At 37.2% G+C, this 27,139-nt stretch overlaps 2 protein-coding genes across 3 annotated transcripts in view; one reads left to right on the plus strand and one right to left on the minus strand.

Annotated features, from left to right (window-relative positions):
* Positions 1-27,139, plus strand: part of LOC117995703 (discoidin domain-containing receptor 2-like) — a 214,913-nt gene that overhangs the window by 82,099 nt on the left and 105,675 nt on the right. For both annotated transcript variants that reach the window (XM_069509042.1, XM_069509043.1), the window contains exon 2: positions 16,380-16,679. In XM_069509042.1, coding sequence (XP_069365143.1) covers positions 16,385-16,679 — 295 coding nt within the window. In that variant the 5' untranslated portion in view covers positions 16,380-16,384. The remainder of the gene's footprint in view (positions 1-16,379; positions 16,680-27,139) is intronic.
* Positions 9,664-27,139, minus strand: part of LOC117995251 (succinate dehydrogenase [ubiquinone] iron-sulfur subunit-like) — a 58,055-nt gene continuing 40,579 nt past the window's right edge. The window contains exon 2 of the mRNA XM_034983242.2: positions 9,664-10,583. Within this exon, the coding sequence (XP_034839133.1) occupies positions 9,687-10,574 (888 nt within the window). The 5' untranslated portion in view covers positions 10,575-10,583 and the 3' untranslated portion in view covers positions 9,664-9,686. The remainder of the gene's footprint in view (positions 10,584-27,139) is intronic.

The raw sequence follows: 27,139 nt of genomic DNA on the forward strand, positions 1-27,139 counted from the left end.
TTTATAATTCAATTTACATTGGTTTTACGTGTGTTTCGAAAATACTTGAGAGTCGAGTTGTTTTACTAATGAGCGCCTGCTAAAATTTACTCATGATATCGACATTAATCTTCATAAATTTTACATACTTAATAATATTTATTAATTTTAGTTATAATATTATATTTTTAAGGTTTTAGTTTTAGTTTAAATTATTAATTAATTAACTTTTAATTTGTATCTTTTTAAAATTTATTTTTAACTGTATGTAATGTAATTTAGAATAATTTAATTAGTATACTGTTATGTATTAACACCTGTTTGTATACCTGTATCAGCAAATATATAAAATTGAATTGAATGGAATAAAACTAAAACCTTAATAATTAATATGTTATGTAATTGTACTTAACTACTTTTTTTTACAACTACCAGCAAAGCCGTGCCGCCAAGCGCTTTAGCGTTCCAGTACGATGCCCTGTAGAAACCAAAGGGATAGTAAGTAGTTTAATGAAACTTCTGTACTTATCCCTTCCAAGTTACCCCGCTCCCATATTAGACTGGATCATCACGTACCACCAGGTGATATTGCGGTCAAAGAATAACTTGTATCTGCATAAATTAATATAAAATAAGCCAAGTGCGAGTCAAACTCGCGCACCGAGGGTTCAATACTCAGGTTTATTTTGTCGACATTTTGCACGATAAATCAAAAACTTACCTATGCATAAAATAAATAAAAATCTTTTTAAATTACTTTCATATAATACCTCACTCAGTATAGTTCTCTCACTTTGAAATTTGAAAATACTAAGTATTTGTTCATGAACACATTTTAATTTTTTTATGTGATGTAACCACAAATTCACGGTTTTCGGTTTAATTACTTTATTTGTGCTGTAAGACCTACTTACCTGCCAAACATGGTTCTACATCAATGGGAAAGTACCCTATAGGTTTTCTTGACAGACACTACAGACAGACGGACAGACGGGCAGACAACAAAATGATCCTATAAGGGTTCCTTTGTTCCTTTGAGGTACGGAACCCTAAAAACTGCAACGAGTAAAATTACAACAATATTGTACTGCAATTATCTGGATATAGTAGCAGCAAAGTTTAGTAATGTTAACTATTTCACACAGTTTTCAGGTTAAAATATAAAATAAAAAAACAAGAACGAGGGTGTAAAGTGGGTATCGCTTGCAAAGCTGGGACTCTCAAACTGCATTTGATGTTAATTACAGCACAGTCGAGTGCCTTTTGTTTTCAGGAAACACCGGCCAGCGAAGTTGTATCTGATGATATAACAACACACAGGGATGCCATGGACACGTCGCTGGCTACGGAACCATGGCTACCACTGACCTTAGTGGCTGCTACTACCTGCCAAATAAGTAGCCAGTGGCTAGTGAGTCTCAGTCATTCATTCATTGGATTTCGTTGATAAATTGACCCTAAGTGCAAGTCTTCATACTAAACGCGAACACAAACACGCGGGCGTCCATCCTGAGGTTCAGTAACTGACCACTGAGTAAGGGAGGTGTAACTTACTTGTATCTATATAAAGTACTGACTTGGCTTGGCGTCGCTAGGTCACCAGAGTATTTAGTCTCCATTTACTACGTGTGTGGCTACGCTTCCAAATTGGCGATGTCGCCAGACTGTAGCCAAGTGAGTTAACTGTCATACATTTCTATAAGAATTATTTGGTTTCGTACAGCGGCTGAAATAATGTACATCAGCCTTTAGAATGACATTTCGGCTTTGTAGAGCGTTGTCTCTGTATGACGTTTTGTCGGCCTCAACGACAGAGATAGTGCTCTACAGATTTTTACCCTTCTAAAGGTCGATGTACATTACTTTCGGCCGACTACTGTAGCCGGCGACAACGCTATGGAGTCCCGGTGTGTTAGTCCTCTTAGTGAGAAAATGTGCTTTATTTCGCGGTAAAAATCTCATTGTAACACAATAGTTATTTGTTATGCAAGGCTGCAAACTTGTTATTTTGTCGCGAGAGTTTGTATTGAATTCCGAGCCAGCGAAGGATTCCAAGGTTGAACCAAGAACGCAGCGAGTGGTTCAAAGATAGAATCCTGAGCGTAGCGAGGAATTCAAAGACTCGAGTGCAAATAAATTTTCAGTCGTGAGAAACACACAACTTTTCATCTCAGTACAGCGAGGAAAACGCTAGATGATTGATAAAAGAGGCGCCAGTACAGTGAAGGTTTCAATAAGAAGTTTCTCAAGTTAAAAGGCCACAAGTCAGGCAGTGAAGGAGGTTCTAATTTAAGAAGATTCTATAAATGAATAGTTTTTTTTCAGGTGCGTTAAGAATTAAAATTTAAAATTCTGACAACAAAAATATCATTTTCATTATTCAATGAACTTCATTCAAAAAAATTCTAAGTACTACTTCGTTGTTCCTATGTCGATGACTTCATTATTTATTATTTTCTCAATAAAACTGAAACGGATTATGTTTAATTTAGTTACCTAAATAAAAATAGAAATGAATTTAATAAAAATAAAAGTTCCTACGGGTCACTTAACAATTTAGTAAATAATAATAATAGTAAAGACTGTAAGGACGAACCGCGTTTCTGAACGTTTCATTATGTGGTATTTTTAATAGAAAGTAAAAATTAAGTAGGTATGCAACCATAGATCACAGTAGGTACGTCACGTTCGAATTTCAACTCGTGCTTTGCGCGCTAGCAAGCAAAATTACCACTTTCCACTCAGATTTCAAAGGGCAAACGGATTCTTTCAGAGCGAGTGAGATGAAAATAACTTATGGACTTCTACAAGGGTTAGTAGACGTTGTCCTAATACAACGCAATCATCCCACGAGTAAGCGACGCGAATACGCGATCATCGCGCAAATGACAATTGGGTATTTGACTATATCAAAAATAAATTATTTCTCAGTGATTATTAGATAGAGGGTAATAAGCATTTTAAATTATCGATTAAACTAAAAAAGTACGTCATTATGATGTGACGTCACTATTCAGTATTTCATAGTATCTCGCATACTAAGCGCGCGTTTTGACGTTTGATAAAAAGATACTGATTTGACTAGTTGTCAAATACCGTATGAGGATACCTATGCGAGACCAGTTTGCACATTTGGGTTGTATTAGGACGACGCCTTAGCATTTTAAGTCCGTTCAATTATATTGGCATTTTCTTAGCTAGTAAGAAAGTAGTAGCTAAAAGTTTGAACAAAATGTTATAATCTTTTTCGTTAGGAATATAGATACTTACTCTTATAAATTAATTACTTATCATCCAATATTATCTCGTGCACTTACTTACACAAAGTAAAGTATACTTCTATGCATTGCACATTGTTTTTGAAAATTACCCAAACAACAATGAGTGTCTTAAATGAAAAGACAAGAGTCGTAACAAATTGAGTTCAAGACTGGACCAGCGTAGCTGACTATGGCCTGAACTTGAAGAGGAGACCCGTAGTCAGTAGAGCGCCAGTCGGTGAGGGCTTGATCACGATGATGATGATGATGATTTTTTCGAAACTCTAGAACTACATTAGTATACTAGCAAACCTACTTGTAAAAGGGAAGTTTTGGGTAAGTTAAAAACCGTGTTCCGTTCCCAACCTATATGGACGAAAAATGGAGACTCGGTGAAATAAGGGAAACATTCCGCTTTTGTGTCACTCGAATTCATTCGGTGCAAGTGCAGTTAAGGTACGTTCACACGAATCAAGTTTGATTGACCCATTATTTATGGTGGATCATAAAAAGTTAAATCTGTAGTAACTTTTCAGTCTTAGTGATAATTTTTTCAGTTTAATGAGCAGATCAAAACTTTAACTTTAACTTTCAAACTTTATTGTTCAAGTCAATCCACCATTTTCTATCAATGCAATATTTTATTATGAAGTGCAGTTGAGGTACATTCACACGAATCAAATTTGATTGACCCATTATTTATGGTGGATCATAAAAAGTTAATTCTGTAGTAACTTTTCAGTCTTAGTGATAACTTTTCAATTATTAGTGATAGCTTTCCAGTTTAATGAGCAGATCAAAAACAGATGATGCTTTCAAAATTTATTGTTCAAGTAAATCCACCATTTTCTATCAATGCAATATTTTATCACGAAGTTCGCTTTAATAGAATGTTTTCACTAGTATCTATTTTCCAAACTTCTTGACAAATAAAAGCTACAATATTTAAGAAATAGATTTTTAAATTAATTTTTAAATCAAATGTACCATACCAAAAATTACTTACTTAAAATAAAAATATTATAAAATCTAAATATATAAAAGGATTGACTGACTGACTGATCTATCGACGCACAGCTCAAACTACTAGACGGATCGGGTTGGGCATGCAGATAGCTATTATGACGTAGGCATCCGCAAAGAAAGAATTTTTTAAAATTCAATCCCTAAGGGGGTGAAATAGGGGTTTGAACTTTGTGTAGTACACGCGGACGAAGTCGCGCGCATAAGCTAGTTACTTATATAATAATGAATTATTCTGATCCACTACAACAACATCGTTTCTAGTAACTCAAAAGTGGTCACATCAGACGAGTTTTGTGTGATACATTTTTTTTGGAAAATCCACGGCAGAAGAATTTAATTTTCACTTCAAAATGTAATTTCGGCTGATTTTCAATACGAAAACAAACAAAACAAACGTCGATTTCATTGCTTAGTTTTAATTCGGTCTAAGATATAAGTAGTATACGGTTCGGTATAAGTAGTATACCTACTTCTGATCAAATCAGAAATGAGGAGATCCGTAGGAGAACTAGAGTAAACCTCATAGCTCAACGGGTTGCGAAGCTGAAGTGGCAATGGGCAGGGCCCATAGCTCGTAAAACCGATAGATGTTGGGGTCCCAATGTGCTGAAATGGCGACCTCGCACCGGAAGACACAGTGTTGGAAGACCCTCCATTAGGTGGACGGACGACATCAGACGAGTCACAGGGAGCCGCTGGATTCAGGCGGCGGCGCAAGACCGTGGCCCTACAAGAAACCTATGTCCAGCAGTGGACGTCTATCAGTTGATGATGATGCTGATACTTACTTATATAACTCTCTCTCTCAATTTGGTGATTTAAAATTAGGCGTTATCATTCAACAAAATTGGAACGCAACATAAGATCAACAAACAAGCTATCAGTCAATTAACCACACGTGATCGTTTCACACATTCAGCTTGTATCATGTTCGCTCTGCAAACGACAGAATTCAGCCTGCAATTTTGGCAGTTCTTAGTCTATTTGGAATTACCGCTTGCGATAGATTGTTGACTGGCACAATTGACTGGTGTTAATTGCGGCTAATGTCTATAGTCCGTGACAGGTTGAGATGGCAATCGTGGTATGAGGCGGGGAGGGACACCCCGCACACCCACTCCTCATCCGCGCTTGCCCGCACCGGGTTAGCGAGGGGCTGTGCGTGTGTTGCCATTTACGCGTACTATACCTACTTACCTTGTTTGTAGAGGCAGATAATTGAAAAAAAAAACATCTCTCGTAGTTCTTGTAGCACTCTATCGATGTGAAGCCGCGAAAAAGCGTTGCCACACTGATTGGGCTGCTGTTAATTAAGGTTAGCCTTGAACTGATTTTACGTACACACACACACACACACACACACACACACACACACTTTATTTTTATTATTTTAATATAATAATCTACGAGTATCTCCTCGTCTACTCAAAATGTTTTATTTAGGTAACACTAACCTAAAATTCCTCAATAATGAAAGTAATTGGTGTTTGTTAGCTATTTATTAGGGTGGCATAAATTTTATGTCCACCAGTTCATTTAAAGAACAGAATGTTCTTCGTTCGCCTTAAGACCCAATGTTGATCGATTAAAATCGTTTTTACGAAGATTACGACTCTTGGAGACTATCGTTCCGGTGTACAATAAAATTGGGTTAACGTACCTCGCTGTTAGAATCCATTTTAAATTCTGGAACCTCGATTCAATTTCGAGGATCAGTCTTGAGAATTTGACGTACAATTGACATTTTCCATTTGCGAGACTTGTAAATGTCGCTATGCGCCGTACGGAATTTATAGACTGCAATTTTTTTTTGCTGCCGTCAGCATTTCAGAACATATTATGCTTTGATCAATGACATTATCATCGACATAGGAGGTAACAAAGTAGTACATAAAATTTCTTTAGGCATTATACCATAAGGGTAAGGGGGGTAAGGGGGTGCACTAACATCTTAGCACCCCAAATGTCAACCTCACCTGCACGTGGTGCTCCCTGCGAATCAGCGAACGAGGATATGACGACCGAAGAATGGCGGGATAACCATTTCAAATGGCTTGGCTTTAAATAACACAGACCAGAGACGGGCAGCAGCGTCACTGGTGCGAAATGGCCTACAGCCCTGCGCTGACCAACCCGCCTGCCCAGCGTGGTCAGTATGGGCATTACTTCCAATGAGCAGCGCCAACAGACAAAGGCCCCCAGTTCCCGGCAGCCCTGCTATTCCCGATTGTGGTGGGGAGCGGGTGGATGAGGAAGGCTGGAGGACCGTGTTTGGTGGCGCGTTCTTGGAAAGGCCTATGTCCAGCAGTGGACGCAAACAGGCTGATGGATTGGATTGGATTATACCATAGACATGTCACGTTCAAATTACACGTCGTACATATATAATTCGTGCTCGGTGATGAGTAAGACAGAAGATACAAAACGCACGAAAGTAGAAGGAATAGTGCTCTACAAATGTCCCAAATGTCTATAAATGACCCAAGTGCCGTAGTTTTAATTAAGCTTGACTACGTAGGTACATAATAATGTAACGTATCTACCGTATCTACTTCTTTTTTTATAATATTAAATAATATCATGGGCTTTGATATTTTCTTACCGTGGTATTAAATTATTGTTCCTTTTTCTGCTTTATTATTGCCAGTTGTTGTTGGTGAGCTTTTATCCAAAAAAAGATGCAAACTCGCAATTTCGACCAGATTTAATTAATACCCTCACGTGCAATCCATAAAAAATGGCAATAACCAGGCCGTAAATTAAAAATATCACAAAGCCACCGCTATCTAAAAAAATATTTTTTACTTCATTAATTTTCTCCGGGATCTGAAGAGCTTGTGCACGTATTAGAGATTGCTTTTAAAACCACATCAGAGAAAAGTTGTCACAATGGGTCTTAATTACATACACGGGCGGCCTTTTTCATCGTAGCCTTTACAAACACCATCAAAAACTTTTGACCGCCCACAGGAAATGTGCCAAACCGTAACTGAAGTTTACTGAACGTCGCTCTCGTTTTCGGGCAATATTTAAAACGGTAATTACAAAACTTCTAAAATGTAGCTTACATAAAGGTTGCGGGCCGTATTTAAATTTAATCGACCATTCGCCTGAGTGTCTTGCAAAACTTGCCCAAATTGAATTTCCCTAACTCTTGTCACCTGATTCTTTGTTCCAGTTTTTTAATTATCTATCGGGGTTTATCTTTCATTTTTTGAAATTATTTTGATTTGAGGTAGATACTCTCAAAGAGAAATATATGTAAGTAACATCATTGTCATCATTAGCCTTCTTACGTCCACTATTAAATATAGCCTATAGCTCCATTTCTGAGGACACTACACGTGGTTTCCCAACATTTCCATCCAGCCACTTTCAGAGGCCTTCTACATTACGAGGTACTATAGTCAATCAAAAAGAATGTAAAATTCAAGACCATGTGGTACTATGGTAACACTGTATATTATATCCAATTATGCATATCTGTGAATGGTACCCAATTCGAATCTTGGCAAAGTCAAAACCATTTAAAAAATATTTTAGTTTGACTTTGAGCATACAAGTTATGCTATGATATGCTTAATTCAGTTTATTATACTGAAGCTACATATTATTATTCGTAGACTGAAGTTACTTAATATTAGTACAGAATTGAGGAAAAAATAAAATATCTGTTTCAAAATATCTCAAACAATTTTTTAGTAAGTCAACTTTTATATTTCATTAAGCATTTTACGTTCCTCGCTAAATTAAAAATTCCTTATTTTACGATGAAGTATAAAATAGAGCTTAATTTTGTGGCACATTAAGGACGAAAGTCGGTTATATAAAAAAAATATAAACCATACTTTCAAGGTGATTTTATATTTCAGTGTAATACTGTAAACCGCAACACACTATATCTGTGATGTTTTTCCACCCATCCATTCCATTGCGAGCAAATCTGGAAGAAGTATGGCAGTTTTTACTAAACACATCCCCTTTATTTGTTTCTACGCTGCATCATATTCGTATCATTTTATCATAACACTAAATCAGGTAGGGGGCAGGCCGATAGGGTGGGAACTGGCCACGGCCGAAGCTTTCCACAAAAAAATAAAAATTCAACTTGATGTCTAGTATAATATTAATTTTCTATTGGTACTAAATTAGTTTAGTAACGAAATATATTGGACGCATATCACCTACTCGCAGCGTTAGTAACCAAAAGCTAAAACAAAACTATAGGTATATTGAAGCGTCGCCAATGTCACCCATTTGCATTTTATTGCGAAAGTTTCTGGCCTCAGAACACCCTATTTTTATGATAAAGTTATTCAAATGCACGGTACCTAAGGTCATAAATTGGGAAAGGGGTATCCTGGCACGGCAGGCACTGAAAAAGTTACCGCGCGCTTCAGCGTCTGTGGTACCGCATGAACGTCTTTTATATTTTGGACTAAGAGACAGTGCGTGCCAGACCTTCGTTATTTTATAAAGCTGAAAGTTTATCGGTATATTGTCCCCAACACTGGGAGGAACGTTTGTTTAAATACTAGTAGGTATGGATGACGTAAGAATGTGTGCATTGTGGTAGTTTATATTATACCTATAGTATGCGACAATCGGGGTATGAGGCTGATCCGTCACCCGCGCTATCCCGCACCGGGTTAGCGCGTGGGCTGTGCGGATGTGAGGGGCGTCCCTACCCCGATTGCCATCTCGACCTGTCGCGCACTATAGGTACGTACCTAATGTTTGTGATAAGCACATATTCTATTCAGCATTAATTGCGTTATTTGAAATTGCAGTTATTTTGAAACTTTTTATCTATAGTTCTCAAACATTATAGACGTACGTCTCCCAAACATTATTAATTACTCGTCCGCTTGTAGTAGGTAGATTCCTCCTACATCAATGGCTCTATAATCCTGAATCGACGATATGTCAAACATAAGCCCATGGTGACGTGAGGTCATAGAAAAATAGGTACCATGGTGCTACCCATGTGCTACCTGATGGCTACCTGCGTCAAATGTACTTTGAAACTTGCTAGTGATATCAAACCCTTGACGTTTTGTTAGAAGTTCCCAACAGTCATGAACTGTGGTACCACCTTGATGATTATTAGTGGTTAAATACGGATTAAAAAATCAAGTAGTTTAGCATACGTTGCAACTCGCAACTCGCAATGCAAATCGCGTGCCACATACGGTAACGCAGGTGCCAACAACAACTGTATAAAGTATCAACTCAACTGGATGAACAATGAGCGAACTCATAAAAAATATATGATAATACAAACATACAGACAAACTTCAATTTTTATATAGGTACATGAAGAAGTTAGGTTCTTCATATAATGACAATAATAAAACATTATACATCTTTTAAAATTAGGTAGGTATGTAATAACAATTTACTTTACAGATACTATAAATTTTAGCATCCGCATGATGATCCGCCGGATGAATACTTCATAGTGTCTGTTTCCGGCTGTGGCTTCTTGTCCAAACCAGATATCAATCTCTTTAGCTTCGCTATGGCAAGACCAGGATGCAATCCTTTGGGACACGCAAGGGTGCAGTTCAAAATAGTATGGCAGCGAAATGCTTTAAAGTCATCCCTCAACTCGGACAACCTCTGCTCAGCATCTTGATCTCGAGAGTCTATTATCCATCGGTAAGCGTGAAGCAAACTGGCGGGACCATAAAATCTGCGACCATTCCACCAGTAACTAGGACATGAAGTTGAACAGCATGCACAGAGCACGCATTCATAAAGACCAACTAATTTCGCATTATCGTTTATGCTTTGGGCGTACTGGAATTTCCCCATAGGTCCCGCGTCACGGCGAATGAGATAAGGGCGAAGGCTGTTATATGCATCAAAAAAATGCTTCATATCAACGACCAGGTCCCTGATTACGTACATGTGTGGTATCGGATAAATGCTAACAGTCTTGTCCGGAGGAATGGGTGTAATACAGGCCAGGCAGTTGTTGCCTTGGAGATTAACCGCGCAGGAGCCACATATGCCTTCCCGGCATGAACGTCGGAATGCGAGAGTCGGATCCATGTCCTTAAGTTTAATTAAAGCATCTAACACCATTCTGCTGCAGGTACCGACGTCTAAATCATAACTCATTATTTGAGGCTTCTCATTACTGCCGATACCACCAAACCTGTATACTTTAAATACCCTTCTTGGGTCCACAGGTTTCTTCGACACTGGTGCTGGCTTGTGACCGGAATAGGCCCTCCACAAAAAATTACATGCTGATCGCCCTAATGATTTATTAAAACTAAAAACTCGAAAAGATTTTTGCATTATATAATACTGATAATTGTTAAAAATTATTGTTAAAACGTGTTTTTTAATAGTAACTTTGACATATCATCACATGATACATCATCACGACCGCCTTAAATGACGTTTATTTGACGTATAAATGATATTAGGTATTTTATTTAACAATCCGAGTTTATACTTGATTCTAACTCGAGTGCATTGCTCCCTTATTGCACCTATTAGAAGCCCACTATGACTCTCTACCATCTCTCTACAATATTTTACAGTACGCGGCCGAAATTAAAGTACATCGAACTTTAGAAGGAAATATCAAATTTGTAGAGCACTGCCTCTGTCGTTGAGACCGAGAAAACGTCATATAGGTATGAGTGACAGACAACGCTCCACAAAGCCGAAATGTCATTCTAAAGGCCGATGGATATTTTCTTTCGGCCTCGTACTGTATAATTTTGCCTTTTTTGCATCCAAATGTCTCATGATACCTAAGACTAACTGATTTAAATATGTATGTTATGCTAAAATATTGTAGACAAAGTGCCAATAACAAATTAAATGAAGCGAATACCTCCTGTAATAAACTCCTATTGGACGGGATTCATGTCCTACCACAAATTGTTATAAAATTAAAAATAATATCCATGCGAGCGAGTTTCATTTGAAGTTAGACAACATTAAACCTAGCAAGTGGAAACTTTAAATAAAACTGTACCAAAGAAGAAGTCTGTTCATAACTTATATAGAGATGGAAGATTAAATAACTTCTAAAGACTTGCAGCAAGCAAATCATCAACTTTCATATTGCAATTTTTCTTGGCATTTCTGTTATTTGAAAGAAGTTTTTTCTATTAATCAGGGGCATTTAGGCCACGACCAAGCCTAGGTGAATTTCAGATTCCCGTTACGATGTACTTACTTAGTTATCGAAATACTAGGAAAACACCATACTAGGTATGTACAAAACCACGAAGAGAATTGCGCAATTTCGTACTTATTTTTTAGCCAGTACGCTTAGTATAAGATTTTACGTGTCACCAACGTTGCTAGATTTTGAGAGTCGAAACACAATAACGTCCAAGTAACCTAACCTAACCTAACTAGCCTTGAATTAAAGTCGAAAATTCAATACCACTGATTTTAATTTCGCAACGTTTCTGCTTGGAGCGCTGCCTGTAGACGTTTAGACAAGCTTGAGCTTTAAAACAAGGCTGTTAAGATCCAATTTACTACAACGTGGAAGTGTTTTGACACTCGAATACTACAAACGTTGGTGAGACATAAAATCTCGTACTAAGCGCACAGATTGTCTCTGCCTTTACGAAACATTTCGATAAAAGAAACTGGTTTCCATAACTTCAGAGTTTTGTTCATTATTCTGATTCAATATTACTTTAGGTGGGCCAGTTTATTTTATAATGCTCATGCTGATTTGATATTTTTGGCCAACATCATTCATCGATGCGGATATGACGGAAAGTCGTTTCTTCGATGAAGGGAGGCGCGGATTTTTCCCACCTTCAATGAAAATCAATTTCCTAGAGTTTGGAATTCTTTTTCCCGACCACCTGGTATTCTCACTCACTCACTCACTCACACACACAACTGAGTCGCCTTCAGGAGAGATAAAACATTTTTTTGAATCAAATACTTAGAGTGATTATTTACAAATAGTTGAATCCATACTGCTTCATAATAATATTATAAATGCGAAAGTGTTTATATCTGTTTGTCTGTCTGTATATATGTCTGTTTCCGTCGTTAAATAAACATATGAAAACATAGCTTAGCTTTAATATCGCTCACTGCTTAACTACATAACACATCTCTGGAGGAAAGGCATCTTTATTACTCTTCATCATCATCATAATCAACCTATCGCCAGCTCACTACAGAGTACGGGTCTCCTCTCAGAGTGAGAAGGGTTTGGCCATAGTCTACCACGCTTGCCATGTGTGGATTGGTAGACTTCATCTTTGAGAAGATTATGGAGAACTCTCAGGCACGCAGGTTTCCTCACGATGTTCCTTCACCGTTAAAGCAAGTGATATTTAATTAATTAAAACAAACATAGCTCCGAAAAGTTAGAGGTGCGTGCCCGGGATTGAACCACTGACCTCTGATTAGAAGGCGGACGTCCTAACCACTAGGCTATCACAGCTTATGAATAAGCAGCTTTATTTCTTAAACTAATAAAATAAGAGAACTGTCAAAGTAGAGTTCCTAGCTGACGCTCGCTCCATTAACTGCATATAATATCCTCTAATTGACACTTTATAAGCAGGTGTCAATTATGGATATAAATTATTATCCGGATTCTGAGCACCGTTTCATACTGAACAGTAAAACAATATTCAGTGATATAATCAATTTAATTTGAACCATCAAGAATATTAACATTACGTAAATTTTGTTAATTAATGGTTGGGGGTAAAAGGTGGGCAGATTATTTTGATTGCAGCCAAGCGCTAGTCTATAAATTAAAAAAAAAACTGGTAAACTAAATACGTTATTACTATAGGTACATTATAAATTAATTAAAATAATAAATATGTAATGTGTATTATTATATCAAATATTTTTTTGAATTTATTTATATTTTTATATTTTAATGAAAATATTAAAATAAAACTTAAAACTACCCTTATCTTTTTGTTGTACAAATCATGCCCGCGTGGAATGGAACAAAGAATACTGGCTACATTTCCTCGCAACTTTGATTTTCCGAGATGAAATGTATCTCTGGACAAAATTTTGTCAAAATCTGCTAAAGAGATAGACTGTGAAAAGTTTGCAGACAGACACATTTATAATATTAGTATGGATTTGCTATTATCTTTTCGATGTAATTTCAATTCTCAATCGCTGAGCCCAAAATTTACGGTATTTAAGATTCTCCAATAGAAACAATAGTCAAAGTTTGTCAACTATCGATTGGCAAATTGAGCGAACTGTGGGACTATAACTGTCACAAACTATTATGGTCAACTGGAGTTTCCTTATAACAACGGCACAAATTGAATTGGTGCGCCAATAGCTGCAAATTAATTCACCCAATATACAGCCACAGGCCAAAACTCGCTTAGCACCTTAACGATCAAATTCACTTGCACTCCACGGCATGGTTAATCGCTACTCAAATTCTGAGGCCGACCGTACAACTTGTTTATTTTTAAACCTCGACACAAAAGAGAGGTATTCAACAAATCAAAGATTGTGTTGGTTTTAACAAAAAAAAAAAATCAAAAAAAAAACCGACTTCAATAACCACCAACACTAAAAACTAAAAAATAATTTAATTTATTACCCAATATTATGTATACAAGAGTTATTGTTGTTCTATAGTAATATTTTTTGGAGTCGGTGCCAATGTGGAGTCGCAAAACACTATGAAGAGTAGATAGACGGTTCGTGCGGCTAATTGGCACCGTCTCTAAGCCAAGCGATAGTCTATAAATTAAGAAAAAAAATTGAATCGGGATAGTGCATAACTACAAGAACTCCATTAATTCAGGCTCAGCCAATCACAACAACAGTGGCTATCGTAATGTGATAATCCAAACTTCCTCTTAAAACTTACTCTAGCGCGTCAGGCATGGTAACAAATTTATGTTTCCCAATAAGGAATTTATTGTTGGCATTTAAATTGTATGGAATAGATAGCGGGCTTGTCAAAGTTCGTTAACCGCGAACTACCAAACTGAGCAGTATGAGAGGTTATAACTGTTAAAGTTATTATTGCTCGCCTGGGCTTATGTTATATTAACTAACGACTTATTGCACTTCAACGGAGTATATAAATTCTCTGGAGTACTTATGAGTTCTGTATGTTTCATTTTTAGGGTTCCGTACCTCAAAAGGAAAAAGGAAACCCTTATAGGATCACTTCGTTGTCTGTCAGTCTGTCCGTCTGTCCGTCTGTCCGTCTGTCCGCCTGTCCGTCTGTCCGTCTGTCCGTCTGTCCGTCAGTTGTATCTGTCAAGATAACCTTTACGGTACTTCCTGTTGACCTACAATCATGAAAATTGGCAGGTAGGTAGGTATTATAGCACATGTAAAGGAAAAACCGCAAACCGTGTGTTTTTTACATCACAAAAAAAATTAAAATGTACTTTAAAATTTTCAAAAGTAAGATAACTATACTGAGTGAAGTATCATACGAAAGGGTACATTCTAAAATAAATTTTTCTTTATTTTTATGCATAATAGTCTTTGATTTATCGCGCAAAATATCTAAATAAATATCCTCGGTGCGCGAGTCTGACTTGCACTTGGTCGGTTTTTTTACTAGCTAACGAGCACAAGCTCACGAATTCGTTAGCGTGGAATTAGGCTTTTAAAAAACCTGTGGAAAAGTTTTCTGTAAATTTTTCGAAATAAAAATTAATCCGAATCACTTTCCAGGTCTTTAACTATATCCATGCAAAAAATCACTTCGATTCGTTGCACCGACGAAGCGTGACAGGAGGTAAAAAAAAAACACACACTTTCACATGAGGTCACGTCAATGGCATTTTTTCCCCTCATGAAAATAAAGTGAATAAGTCTAAAGTCTGACTCATCGACATAGAAGGTAATAATAAGTAGTAAATAAAATTTCTTTGGTCTGACTATCATGTTCTATGCCATCAAAGTCCCTACAAATTATCAGGGACGCTTAAAATCATAATATAGTGTCATTCAAACCACACGTGATTGTTAATAATAAAACGCTTTTGAAAATATAAAAGTATAGTATTAAACTCTATTCAGTTTCATGTTCCTTTTCAGTTTAGAATAAAGTTTATTTTTTATTGAAGAAAAAACAAAACGGACACCTTTACCTCGACGCGTAAAATCCAAAAAAGCAACGACAAGAGCTAAGGTTGATCGCTGTTCCGCCCCTTCTCGGAGACACTTTTCTATTATCCTGGTGTTACGTTCAGAAAGTATAGTGCCTTGTCACTGTATACAAAAACTGTTTACGTATAAAATGCATAGAATAAAATGTACTGTAAGAAAACAGAAAATAGTTTTTCGTTTGAATGATATTTTACTATGTACAGTAGCCGGAAGAAAATACTGTACATCATCCTTTAAAAAGGGATTTCGGCTTCGTAGAGCGTTATCTCTGTCACTCATACGTATATGACGTTTTGTTCTCAACGACATCCCACAATAATACAACAGCCCTATGCAAAAATCAAAATAAGTGAGACCAATCTATACTCGACCACGTCTTGATCCAATTTTTGTTAGTAGGTATAGGTAACCCCACACATGACTTTTAACATGTATTTGATTTTTATATCATTAAAAAATATATACTTACTACGTACCAAAAAAGCAGTTAGTACATTATTAATTGCAAAATAAAAATAACTACGGTTTTATCCACAGGTTAGCTCTTGAAATCTATAGGTTAGGGCTGCGTTTGCACCTGGTAGAAAGCTTGATGTTATGGAAGAGCAGGGTCGTCTGCCACAAGTACTAGTAGTAATACTAGTCATTTACTGGGATTGTCCCCATTTCTATGTAGATATTATTTAAAACTAGATGATGCCCGCGAATTCGTTTGCGTGGTTTTGGGCTTTTAAAAATTCCGTGGGAACTCTTTGATAAAAAAAAATAGGGTACTGATTTATCTACCGAAATGAATATTTTTGAGGGGGATTCCAACATCAATGGGGACGCTAGACCTTGCCGGTAGAGTAGTAAATAGCCAGAGTCGAATTTCATATTTGCCTTTAAAATCTTACTCAAGACCTCCCCTCCCACAGTAAGGTTTAAGAAGGTCGCCAGAAATAAGTAAAGTGCAGTAATGATTAACGTTAATAATCGTTGTTTCAGGCAGGATGTGGCCATTAGCGCCACTGGTGTTCCGGCTGGCAGCCGTTTCACTGGTGGCGCTAGCCCTTGCCGATCCAGGCTCGGGCAGCGACTCCTCAATAATCGCTCAGTCGCCGAAGCGCACCAAAGCACCCACGCGAACCACGGGGCCTTCGCTGAAGAAACCGGAGCGGCGACAGCGCAACCGCCGCCGCACAACCACCACGACGACCACAACCACCACTGAGATGTATGACGATGAAGAGGACGTCACCACACCCGTCACAACTACCACACTCGATCCCAGAACTTACGATCACAGTAAGTAGTCGGATACCTACATAAATATATACCTACCTAGAGTCTGCGACAGGTCGAGATGGCAATCGGGCTATGAGGCGGGGGGACACCCCGCACACCCGCATGTCTCTCGCACTCGCCCACAATGGGTTAGCGTGAGGGCTGTGCGGGTTCCCTCCCTGATTGCTATTTCGACCTGTCACGTACCGAATCATATCACATCGTACCATAGCATAAACTTGGCATTCGATATCTAATAGAATACTTCTTTTACCATTTTATTTATCACTAGCAATGTTCTAAAGGACTTCGAACTATATACTACAAAAATAACAAACAGTTATAAAAAGGCCAGCTGTGATAGCATAGTGGTTAGGGCGTCCGCCTTCTAATCGGAAGTCGGGGGTTCTATCCTGGGCACGCAATTCTAACTTTTTGGAGTAAAGTCGTTAAATATTACTTGCTTAAAGCAAGTGATATTTAATTACTTAAAACGGTGAAGGAAAACATCGTGAGGAAACCTGCCTGAGAGCTCTTCATAATGTTTTCAAAGGTGTGTGAAGTCCAATCCGCACATGACCAGCGTTGTAGACTATGGCCCTGTGCTTCTCACTCTGAGAGAAGACCCTTGTTCTGTAGTGAGCCGGCGATGGCCGGTGAGTGATAGAGTTCACTGAAAAAAATATAGAAATTTAACGTTTCTCTTCAAATAAAAAAAAATATAACCCTTTTCATCTCTCGCTGTGTGAGTCTATCTCGCACTCTGTTGGTTTTTCTTTTTTATCGTCTTGCAATCATTCTGATATATTATGATTACTTATAGTGTTCCCAGTTATATTAATATTTATAAGTCTTCTACCGTAGGTATTTGAGAGTCATAAAAAGAAAAGACGCACCAATTTATTATTATTACGCACCGCTTGAATGAATTATTAGTGGTTAATTTATCCAAGTAATCCCGTCATTACACCCTACTTTGAGTGGTAAATTCTGTCAGTTGAATGCAATGCATGAATGTTGTGTTTGACAATTAGTATTCTCTTTTTAACACTAACCACGTAACAAAGTAGTCCTAACACAGTTGTTTAAAGATTTTTATGGTTCCGTACCGCAAAAGGAAAAAAGGAAGCATTATAAGATCACTTCGTTGTCTATCCGTCTGTCTGTCTGTCTGTCCGTCGTGTCTGTCAAGAAAACCTTAAAAGACCATATTTCCTCTGCCAAGCATCGAACCGAGGACCTCCCATTTTAAATACTACAAAACGACAAGGAGGTCGACAAGACTCACAAAATGTCAAGCTACATAGCTAAGGCTAAATTTCTCCAGAAACTGTCTCCATTTGCAAAGTTTCCTACAAAAGGGCCAATACAACAACATCCAAATTGTTGCCGTCCAAAAAGGGAAGGAAGCAATTTTAAAATGAAACTCCCTGATCAAAGAAAGTATGCACGGAGCGAAGCCAGATTATAGCATTTTGGAAGTTAATAATATAAAGGTATTGGAATCTTCAACACAGTAATATTATTTGTAGTTTTTATAGCTGCTACAACGCTTCAGTATAAGTTCCATTAACGCCTTTATATTTTTACCATCATTTCATTGATATCTATTTCCTGTTGTCTGAAATTTGCCAAAGGTCGAAATATTCAATAATCTAAGCAACAACCGCTGAGTTTGTTTGAAGTGCTTGTATCTGGTGGCCCGGCAGTGCCACCGCCAAGTCGAACAAGCAAAGACACAACCGTACCATCCTTTACTCGAAGCCATTCAGGGCGTTTTCGAGCTCATTGTAACTTCGTTATAGGTAAAGCTAGAAGTCTGAAATTTCAGTAACCAAAAGGGCATAATATAAACAGGTATAGTATCAAATTTCATTTAATTTGAACTTGTGGTTTACTATGGCAAGTCAAAGTTCCTTAATTTTATCACTGATACACTCACTCGTGTAAAACATCGTGAGGAAACCTGCATGTCTGAGAGTTCTCCATAATGTTCTCAAAGGTGTGTGAAGTCTGCCAATCCGCACTTGGCCAGCGTGGTTGACTATAATGGCCAAAACCCTTCACACTCTGAGAGGAGACCCGTGCTCTGTAGTAAGCCGGCGATGGGTTGATCATGATGATGATGACTCACTCACTCACCGATCAACAAATTCTTCAAAGGTACTTCTTGCAGACACACAAGCTTCTAACTTTGAACACAGTTATTGCTTAGCCTATGAATAAAGGAAAAACTTGTCAAAACTTTTTGTGGTAGATAAACAGTTATATTGCGAGACTTGGATTTTTGTACATGTTATGGTTTGATGGGATCCTCTATACACATCATTAAAATAATTGCTTGTTATCCCCCCCTAAGGGGGTGAAATGGGGAGTGGAAGGTTGTATGAAAGTCCTATGTTTTTGAAGTTAGAGACATGAAAATCGACATTTAGGTTATTAGCTTTAAATAATAAAAATCTGTATAAGTTAATTAGGGTGGTAAAATAGGGACGAAAAGTTTTTATAGAAAAGTTTTAACTATTGTTATTTTCTCTTGAAATTGGAAACGTAGGTTCTTTCTAGGGGGTAGCTATCAGATAACAAAGGATCTTACAAAAATCTCCCCCTAAGGGGGTGAAATGAGGGTTGAAAAGTTATATGAAAATCCTATGTTTTTGAAGTGAGAGATATGAAAATTGGCATTTAGGTATTCTGGGTTCCGTGCCTTAAGGTGAGACTGAGTGAGTAGGTAAGTGAGGCCTTTTGCAGCAGGAAAATTTCAGATCTCATGAGAAACCAGAAATTTTACGCGGACGAAGTCGCGGGCAACTGCTAGTATTTTATAAAAATGAGTTGCTGCCATGAACTAAGCAGTGCGATGCACCTCGTTATCAATAAAGTAAAAGACGTGTGAACAGCTTATATAACTATGTATCGAAGTTTAGAATGACATATATATATAATGTACAAATGTTATATTTTGCAATGCCCTGACGGGGCTTCATGTTGTAATATTATAATATTTATTTATATATATATATTTTAAATCTTTAAAATATACTATAATGTAGTACTACTTACATAATATATTATATATGTTATGATGTAAGACATAAATGCAAATAAATAAAGAATAAACGTTACTTATATTGGGCAAGACAAAGATCAATATTAAAATTATACCTAGTAAAATGTCAGATATGCTTTCAGTTAACGTTTTTCTGCCCTAAAAATCTTGTTATCGAAAAGCTACAAGGAAAGTTATAGTTTTACAACATTTCAGTGCAAAACCGCAAGGAAGGTGCACTGTCATACGCCATTTTAACAAGAGCTCAATCAGTTTTACAATTTCCCTTTTAAAGCCCAGTAAGACTGAAGAACCATAAAATAGCTGAGGTCAACGCTGAATGGTGGCAGATCTCCCCTAAAGAGGTAGGGAGCGGGGTCGTCATTTCACGCCTCTTGAGCGCGTATCGAACCAATATTAGGTTTATTAGATAGATGGGCCGACGTAAAAAGCGATTTTTCATTTTTCTTTTCACTTTTATCTCTGTCAGTATTTCCAAATAGAATTATGTTTTAATAAACTTCGAGACGAAATTACTCGTATTGCTTTAGTCTCAAAAGATTCGTAAGTATTTACTTGATTGTCTTGCCGTGTACGAGGACAAAAATACAATCAAATAGAATGGGAAAGTAAATTATTAAATTACATTTCGCCCACAACTTTGTATTCTGTTTGTTATGGGTTTTATTTTTATTCTACGCCACAACAATAAATTTATGAAAAACATATTAACTCAATAAAATTAAATCCTCAATGCCTCCATTGATTTGGACTGTGTTGTTCAGTAGCACCACTATTCTTACTTTACCGAATTGCATTTTTAATATGTTTACATTTTTCGTTTTTTATTAAACTAAGTACTTTATCTAGTGATGAATCTTATCAGCTACCGTAAATCAGATATTGTACAATGCATTAATTAGGTCTACAGAGTACAAATTGATTCAGTTAATGCGGAATATGTTGTTTAGAGCGCACATACATAATTTATTTACAAAAGTGTGAATCACATTTTTAATTTTATTCATTTATCTATGCATAAATAAAAATGTATAAATGAAGAGTGTGTCATACGAGACGATTTTTAGGGTTCCGTGACCGAAGTGTACCCACGGAATTCTATTACTAAGCCTCCGCTGTCCTCCTGTCTATACGTCTATCTGTTAGCAAGCTGTGTCTTATGAATCTATGTATGTATTTCTTAAACAAACAAATTTCGCAAACAAACACACTTTCGCATTTATAATATGGTAATCCATATTATAAATGCGAAAGTGTGTTTGTTTGATGGTTTATTTGTTTGTTGGTTTGTCCTTCAATCACGTCACAGCGGAGCAACGCGACGGATTGACGTGATTTTTTGCATGAGCATAGTTAAAGACCTCGAGAGTGACATAGGCTAATTTATATCCTGAAAAATCAAAGAGTTCCCACGGGGTTTTAAAAAAAACCTAAATCCACGCGAATGACGTCGCGGGCATCAGCTAGTAACAAATAATTAAATACATTGTGTTATCGATATTTTGTTTGATGTTACAAAAGCCTTCGTGTGCTACTCCAACTGGCATTTGAACAGTTCTTAGAAATTTTATGCCAACGGAAAAAAAACGTAGCATAAAATTTCGTCTTGCCAAAATTGTATCCCACGACATTCAATATTGGAACAAAATTCAATAATAGCCTACATACTTTCAGTGGAAAAATTACCTACACAGTACTTTGCCATTGTGCCAGCATAACCGCATTCAAAATCGTTAGGGAACGTACCAATTTCCAATTTTCTCAAGTTTTCCGAGTTAAGTGAAGCAAAACCGATCCCGATACATACGAATTCTAACCTTGTATTATTAACGGACGACATCAGACGAGTCGCAGGGAGCCGCTGGATCCAGTCGGCGCAAGATCGTGGCGCGTGGAAGTCCCTACAAGAGACCTATGTCCAGCAGTGAACGTCTATTGGTTGATAATGATGATGATGATGATAATTATCAGCAGTCATATCATTTCAGCAGTCTAATGCAAAAAATAAGTGTTCGTTGGAACTTGAATCTCTCTCATTACAATATTGTCTTCGTATTGTAAAAGCCATGTTAGGTTGGTGGTTAGGCCGTCCACTTCCCGATCGAGGGGTCGGGATTTTGATCCCAGGAAAGCATCTCCAACTTTTAGGAGTTACGTGTCTAACTGTCAAACTGCGTCTGTCCTTTTCATATTGCGTTAGTAAAAAGAGGATGCGAATACTCTAAAATTTAGTTGTGCTCAGAATCAGTACCACTATCTATACGAAATAGAGCGTGTAAAATAAAACTGTTACAGTATGAGGAAAATATAATAGAATTCAATAATATTATTACGGTGCTTAAATTGAATATAATATTTTTATGAGCACTCAAATCAACCACTGTACGTGACAGGCACGTTGATAATGTCTCTTGACTGCCACACCGAGCGCCAATGCGAAAAGACTTCGTTTTAAATTATTGGTTTAATCCCTTTGAAATAAACATGAAATGCTTAATCATTATTACTCACGACGTGACATCGTGTATTATGTCACCAAAACTTGTATATTATTTCAATAAAATACATCAACAATTTTTTTTCATCGTCATCATTATGATAAACCCATCGCAGGTTCACGGCTAAGCTCGGGTCTCCTCTCACAATGAGACGGGGTTAGGTCATAGTCAGCCACGTTGGCAGACCTTTGAGAACATTATAGAGAACTCTCATCTATGCAGATTTTTCTCACGATGTTTTCCTTCATCGATTAAAACGAGTGATATTTAATTGTTTAAACGCTCATAACACCGAAAAGGTGCGTGCTCGAGATTGAACCCCCGACCTGCCAATAGAAAACTAAACTATTAACCACAAGGCTATCACTTTCTTTTACAACTATTTTTTTTTGTAGGTAAAAACTTTCACAGTGGTTTGATATGTAATGATTAGACACAAAATCTATTCTAATACAAATGTGAAAGTAACTTTAGTCTATCTGTCTATTATTTCCTTTTCATGATATATTTGCAAAACCGATTTAGATGACATATTTTAATGTACCTACATAACGGGTACATACCACGATTAATTTGGCGTTTTTAATTGTCGAAAGAGGTTAGTTAGCTATTTCCCTTGACAGCTCGAACTTCATCTCTCGCAGCACCGTATAGTCCCGTCGTGACCACGATTTGGGTTGAAATATCGACAGTTAAAAACGCAAAATTAATCGTGGTATGTACCCGTTATCTACATTAAAATATGTCGTCTAAATCGGTTTTACGAACATACCATAATAGGAAAAATAGACAGATAGACTAAAAATCATCAATTTAGACGACGTTTGGTACAGAGATACTCCGTAACGTCAAAATAAGTATAACGAGTTTTTTTAAAACCGAAACCTATACAGACACATTCGCGGGTACCTTGTAATATTATTATTACTAAAATTTGAAAATGTTACCAACTTCAATTTTTTTTGTTAATTACCAACATAGAGAATGTTTAACAAATCTAATTTAGACACAGCAAAAAACCACGAAGGTTTAAAAAGTGTGTCATTCCGTCTACTTATTAATACATAATGGTAGTGTACACTTATTACATTACATTTAATACAAAAATGGGGATCGTTACAGTTTGTTAATTGAATAGGATTTTAGCTTATATTATAATATAATAATCTGTTATTCTTTGGGATAATCCTAAAAATCTCGAATTCCTGTTTTCTTTTACTATAAAGTTAATAACATAAATCACATCTAGGTCACCTGGAAATTTCAGACAAAGAAAAGCAATAAATTAATAAATAATACGAAAGTGCTCTACGGCGGCGGTGGCTTTGGCATAATGCCATGTAAGTAAGACTAGACGAAGCCAGGTTCTGTACTCTCCAGATATTATTTTAAGATATGTATTTATAAAGAAGACCACTTCAAAGGGTGTGGCCACATAATAGTTGTGCCAGAGCATTTTTTAAGTTCATTGGTCGGTAATTAGGCTTATTCTTTTTTTATCCACCCTAAACCAGCCATCCTAGAGTATGATGATGAAGACCATTTGACACAAGTGTCAATTTTAAATTCCCTGTACGCTCGGTGGGACGCTTTGAATCGGCTCACTTCTTTCAGCGTACTCGTATAGGTCCATTTTAGTGACTGTAACCCAGTAAAATAGTAAAAAATGTATTAGGATGTAGTTTTGACCTTTGTATCAATGTTTTAATACAGTGAAGTACAAAAAATAATATCGTATCAACATATTATTCAAATTGTGCGTAGTTTAGCAGGATTTGTGTACCTAAACATCCATCTATACCGTTTAGCAGAGTCGCGACGTATTCTTAGCCTTTGATGAGAAAGATTATGCCATAGTTCACCACGCTGGCCAAGCTTGGTGGCTTTGAGAACATTATAAAGAAGTTGTCCTATACAAAAATAAATTTTTCATTTTACATTTAATCGGTAGTTTACTTTAAAATGCAATTAAATATTTATTGATCAAAAATAGTGCAGTCATTTGAAAAAATCAAACTTACTTTATTTCAAGTGTAAAAAATATGGTTCACCGTCTAGGGATATTCGAGTGATTTTATGAGTAAACCACTCATGCAGCAATGATGAGATCTGTAACACAAGGGCTGAAGGTTCGTGAGAAATAACAGGGGCTTTATTTCACGCCACTTGCGTTACACCCTCCGGCATCCTTTACTGAATCCTATCAAACCGATTAAAATGGAAATCGTCGCACATGTAATGCTTAAAAAATATATACATACATTTATCTTTGATCAGTTCAAAGATTAATAGCAATTCATCATCATCATCATCAACTAATAGACGTCCACTGCTGGACATAGGTCTCTTGTAGGGGCTTCCACACGCCACGGTCTTGCGCCGCCTGGATCCAGCGGCTCCCTGCGACTCGTCTGATGTCATCCGTCCATCTAGTGGGGGGTCTTCCAACGCTGCGTCTTCCAGTGCGAGGTCGCTATTCTAGCACCTTGGGACCCCAACGTCTATCGGTTGTACGAACTATGTGTGTGTGCCCTGCCCATTGCCACTTCAGCTTCGCAATTCGTTGAGCTATGTCGGTTACTCTAGTTCTCCTACGGATCTCCTCATTTCTGATTTGATCACGTAAAGAAACTCCAAGCATAGCTGTCTCCATCGCCCGCTGAGTGACTCTGAGCTTTCTTATGAGGCCCATAGTTAGCGACCAAGCATCGTAATAGCAATTATTATGTTGTAATTACTTAAATTATTTCATTTTTAGGGTTTTTGCTATGTCAACGGGACCATATTACAAGCCTCCGCTGTTCGTTCCTCTGTATGTCCGTCTATCTGTCTGTCTGTCAGCGGGCTGTATCTCGTGAACCATAATACAGGTAAAATTTTCACAGAATATGTATTTCTTCCTCGTTTCTTATTGGAACTGATACGCTGAACGCCCTTCTGGCAACAGTGTTTCCCTCCACTTTTAAAATAGGTACCTTCAAGTCAAAAGTGAATAGGCACCTTCTAGGCAAGTGCGCTCTATATCTTAAGCTGCATCATCACATGCCAGTTGGTCTGATTGCAGCCAAGCGCTAGTCTATAAAAAGGTAATAGGTGGCTTAAGTTGTACTTAGCTACATATATTCTGCACAAAAATAATAACATTACCCAATGGACATAAGAAACCCTTTTGCAGCGTACTAACAAACAAAAAGAACTCAAACTACACACTCCGAAAACACCGAGTACCGCTTCAAACCGGTTCAACAAAGAGCTGAAATTAAATTTACGCTTGGCAAAGAAAAAACTAGTTACAAGGGGAAATTGGCGGGGACAGTGACAAATTATGCCCGCAAGAGCAAGGTATTCGACCCCACTCTAACACACCTCGAAATGTATTTTATATTTCCACCCTGGCATATACTTACACAAAGTTGAACGTGTAATTGTTTTTGATTTAATAAAAAAAATACACTGTATTCTTATAACGCATTGAAATTAACAATTAAAGCTGTGATAGCCTAGTGGTTAGGACGTCCGCCTTCTAATCGGAGGTTGGGGGTTCGATCCCGGGCACGCACCTCTAACTTTTCAGAGTTATGTGCATTTTAATTAATTAAATATCACTTGCTTTAACGGTGAAGGAAAACATCGTGAGGAAACCTGCATGCCAAAGAGTTCTCCATAATGTTCTCAAAGGTGTGTGAAGTCTACCAATCCGCACATGGCCAGCGTGGTAGACTAGAGCCAAAACCCTTCTCACTCTGAGCGGAGACCCGTGCTCTGTAGTGAGCCGGCGATGGGTTGATCATGATGATGATGATGACTGAAACAAACAAACCTTTGACGGGCTTATGTTTAGGCGTAAACACAGTGCATACACGCAGCATACAAACGCAAAAGTTCAATAAGACTATTAACATTTAACACAGATTAGGCTTAGATCTATAGAGCGTAATTTTATTTTGCTCAGGTATTTCAAACGTAGTTTCAGACGTAGTTAAAACGAGACATCTTTACCACTGATCTGTACATACTATAAAGGGTACATGGTTTACACTACTGCTTACTTATTTCACCATCAACAGCCATATCCATTCAACTACTTAAGCGAAATAGCTTAAGGCAGACTCAGACGTTTAATTATTATTTATTATTGTTAGTAGGTAGGTACTAGGGTAGCATACTTCATTTAATAAAAAATTTCGAACAATAGGAAACTTAGCTATTTGAATTGATATTGGATTGTCCAAGTTCTCCTACGCACTCTCCAAGCGCGGATGCTTTGGTTTCCAACTATAACTTAATAAGTATTAATTTAATTTTATCTCTACGATGTCTAAGGTCCATAGTCTAAATATAATAAAATATACTTGCAGCAAGTAATTTCTGACAATCTTGTACACTAAAACTTACAGAAATTGACTTGCGGCGACAACTTTACACTATATAAGTGACTTGCCAGAGCTTACTTACTGCAAGTTTTATTATGAGTGGGCTTTATATAAAAAATAGTGATACAAAAATTAAATTACGTGATCTGTTCTTTATACTCAGCATAAAAAACGGTTTGTTTAAAAACTACATCGCTTTAACTAATTACAATGAAATATGAGAGACGTAATAAATCACGCAATATCTGTAATATTAAATTGTAACCTAAAATTCTATTACGGAGGAAGGTAAAAACCAGCCCCGTTTCCACCCGTCTCGTTTTATTGAAATACTGGTTGAATTATTATACTACGAAGTATTAATTTGTCTTATATTAAACCAACCTAAGTGGTCGAAATTGAAGACGAGTTTATGTACCTAGGGCACACATTCCAGTCGAGTAGGTCCAATGAGGTGCTAATGTGGAGTCACAAAACAATATGAAGAGTAGATAGACGGTTTGTGCGGCTAATTGGCACCGGCTCTTTGTGTTAATTGTG

The sequence above is a fragment of the Maniola hyperantus genome, chromosome Z (genome assembly GCF_902806685.2).
Source record: "Maniola hyperantus chromosome Z, iAphHyp1.2, whole genome shotgun sequence".
NCBI classification, from domain to species: Eukaryota; Metazoa; Arthropoda; class Insecta; order Lepidoptera; family Nymphalidae; genus Maniola; species Maniola hyperantus.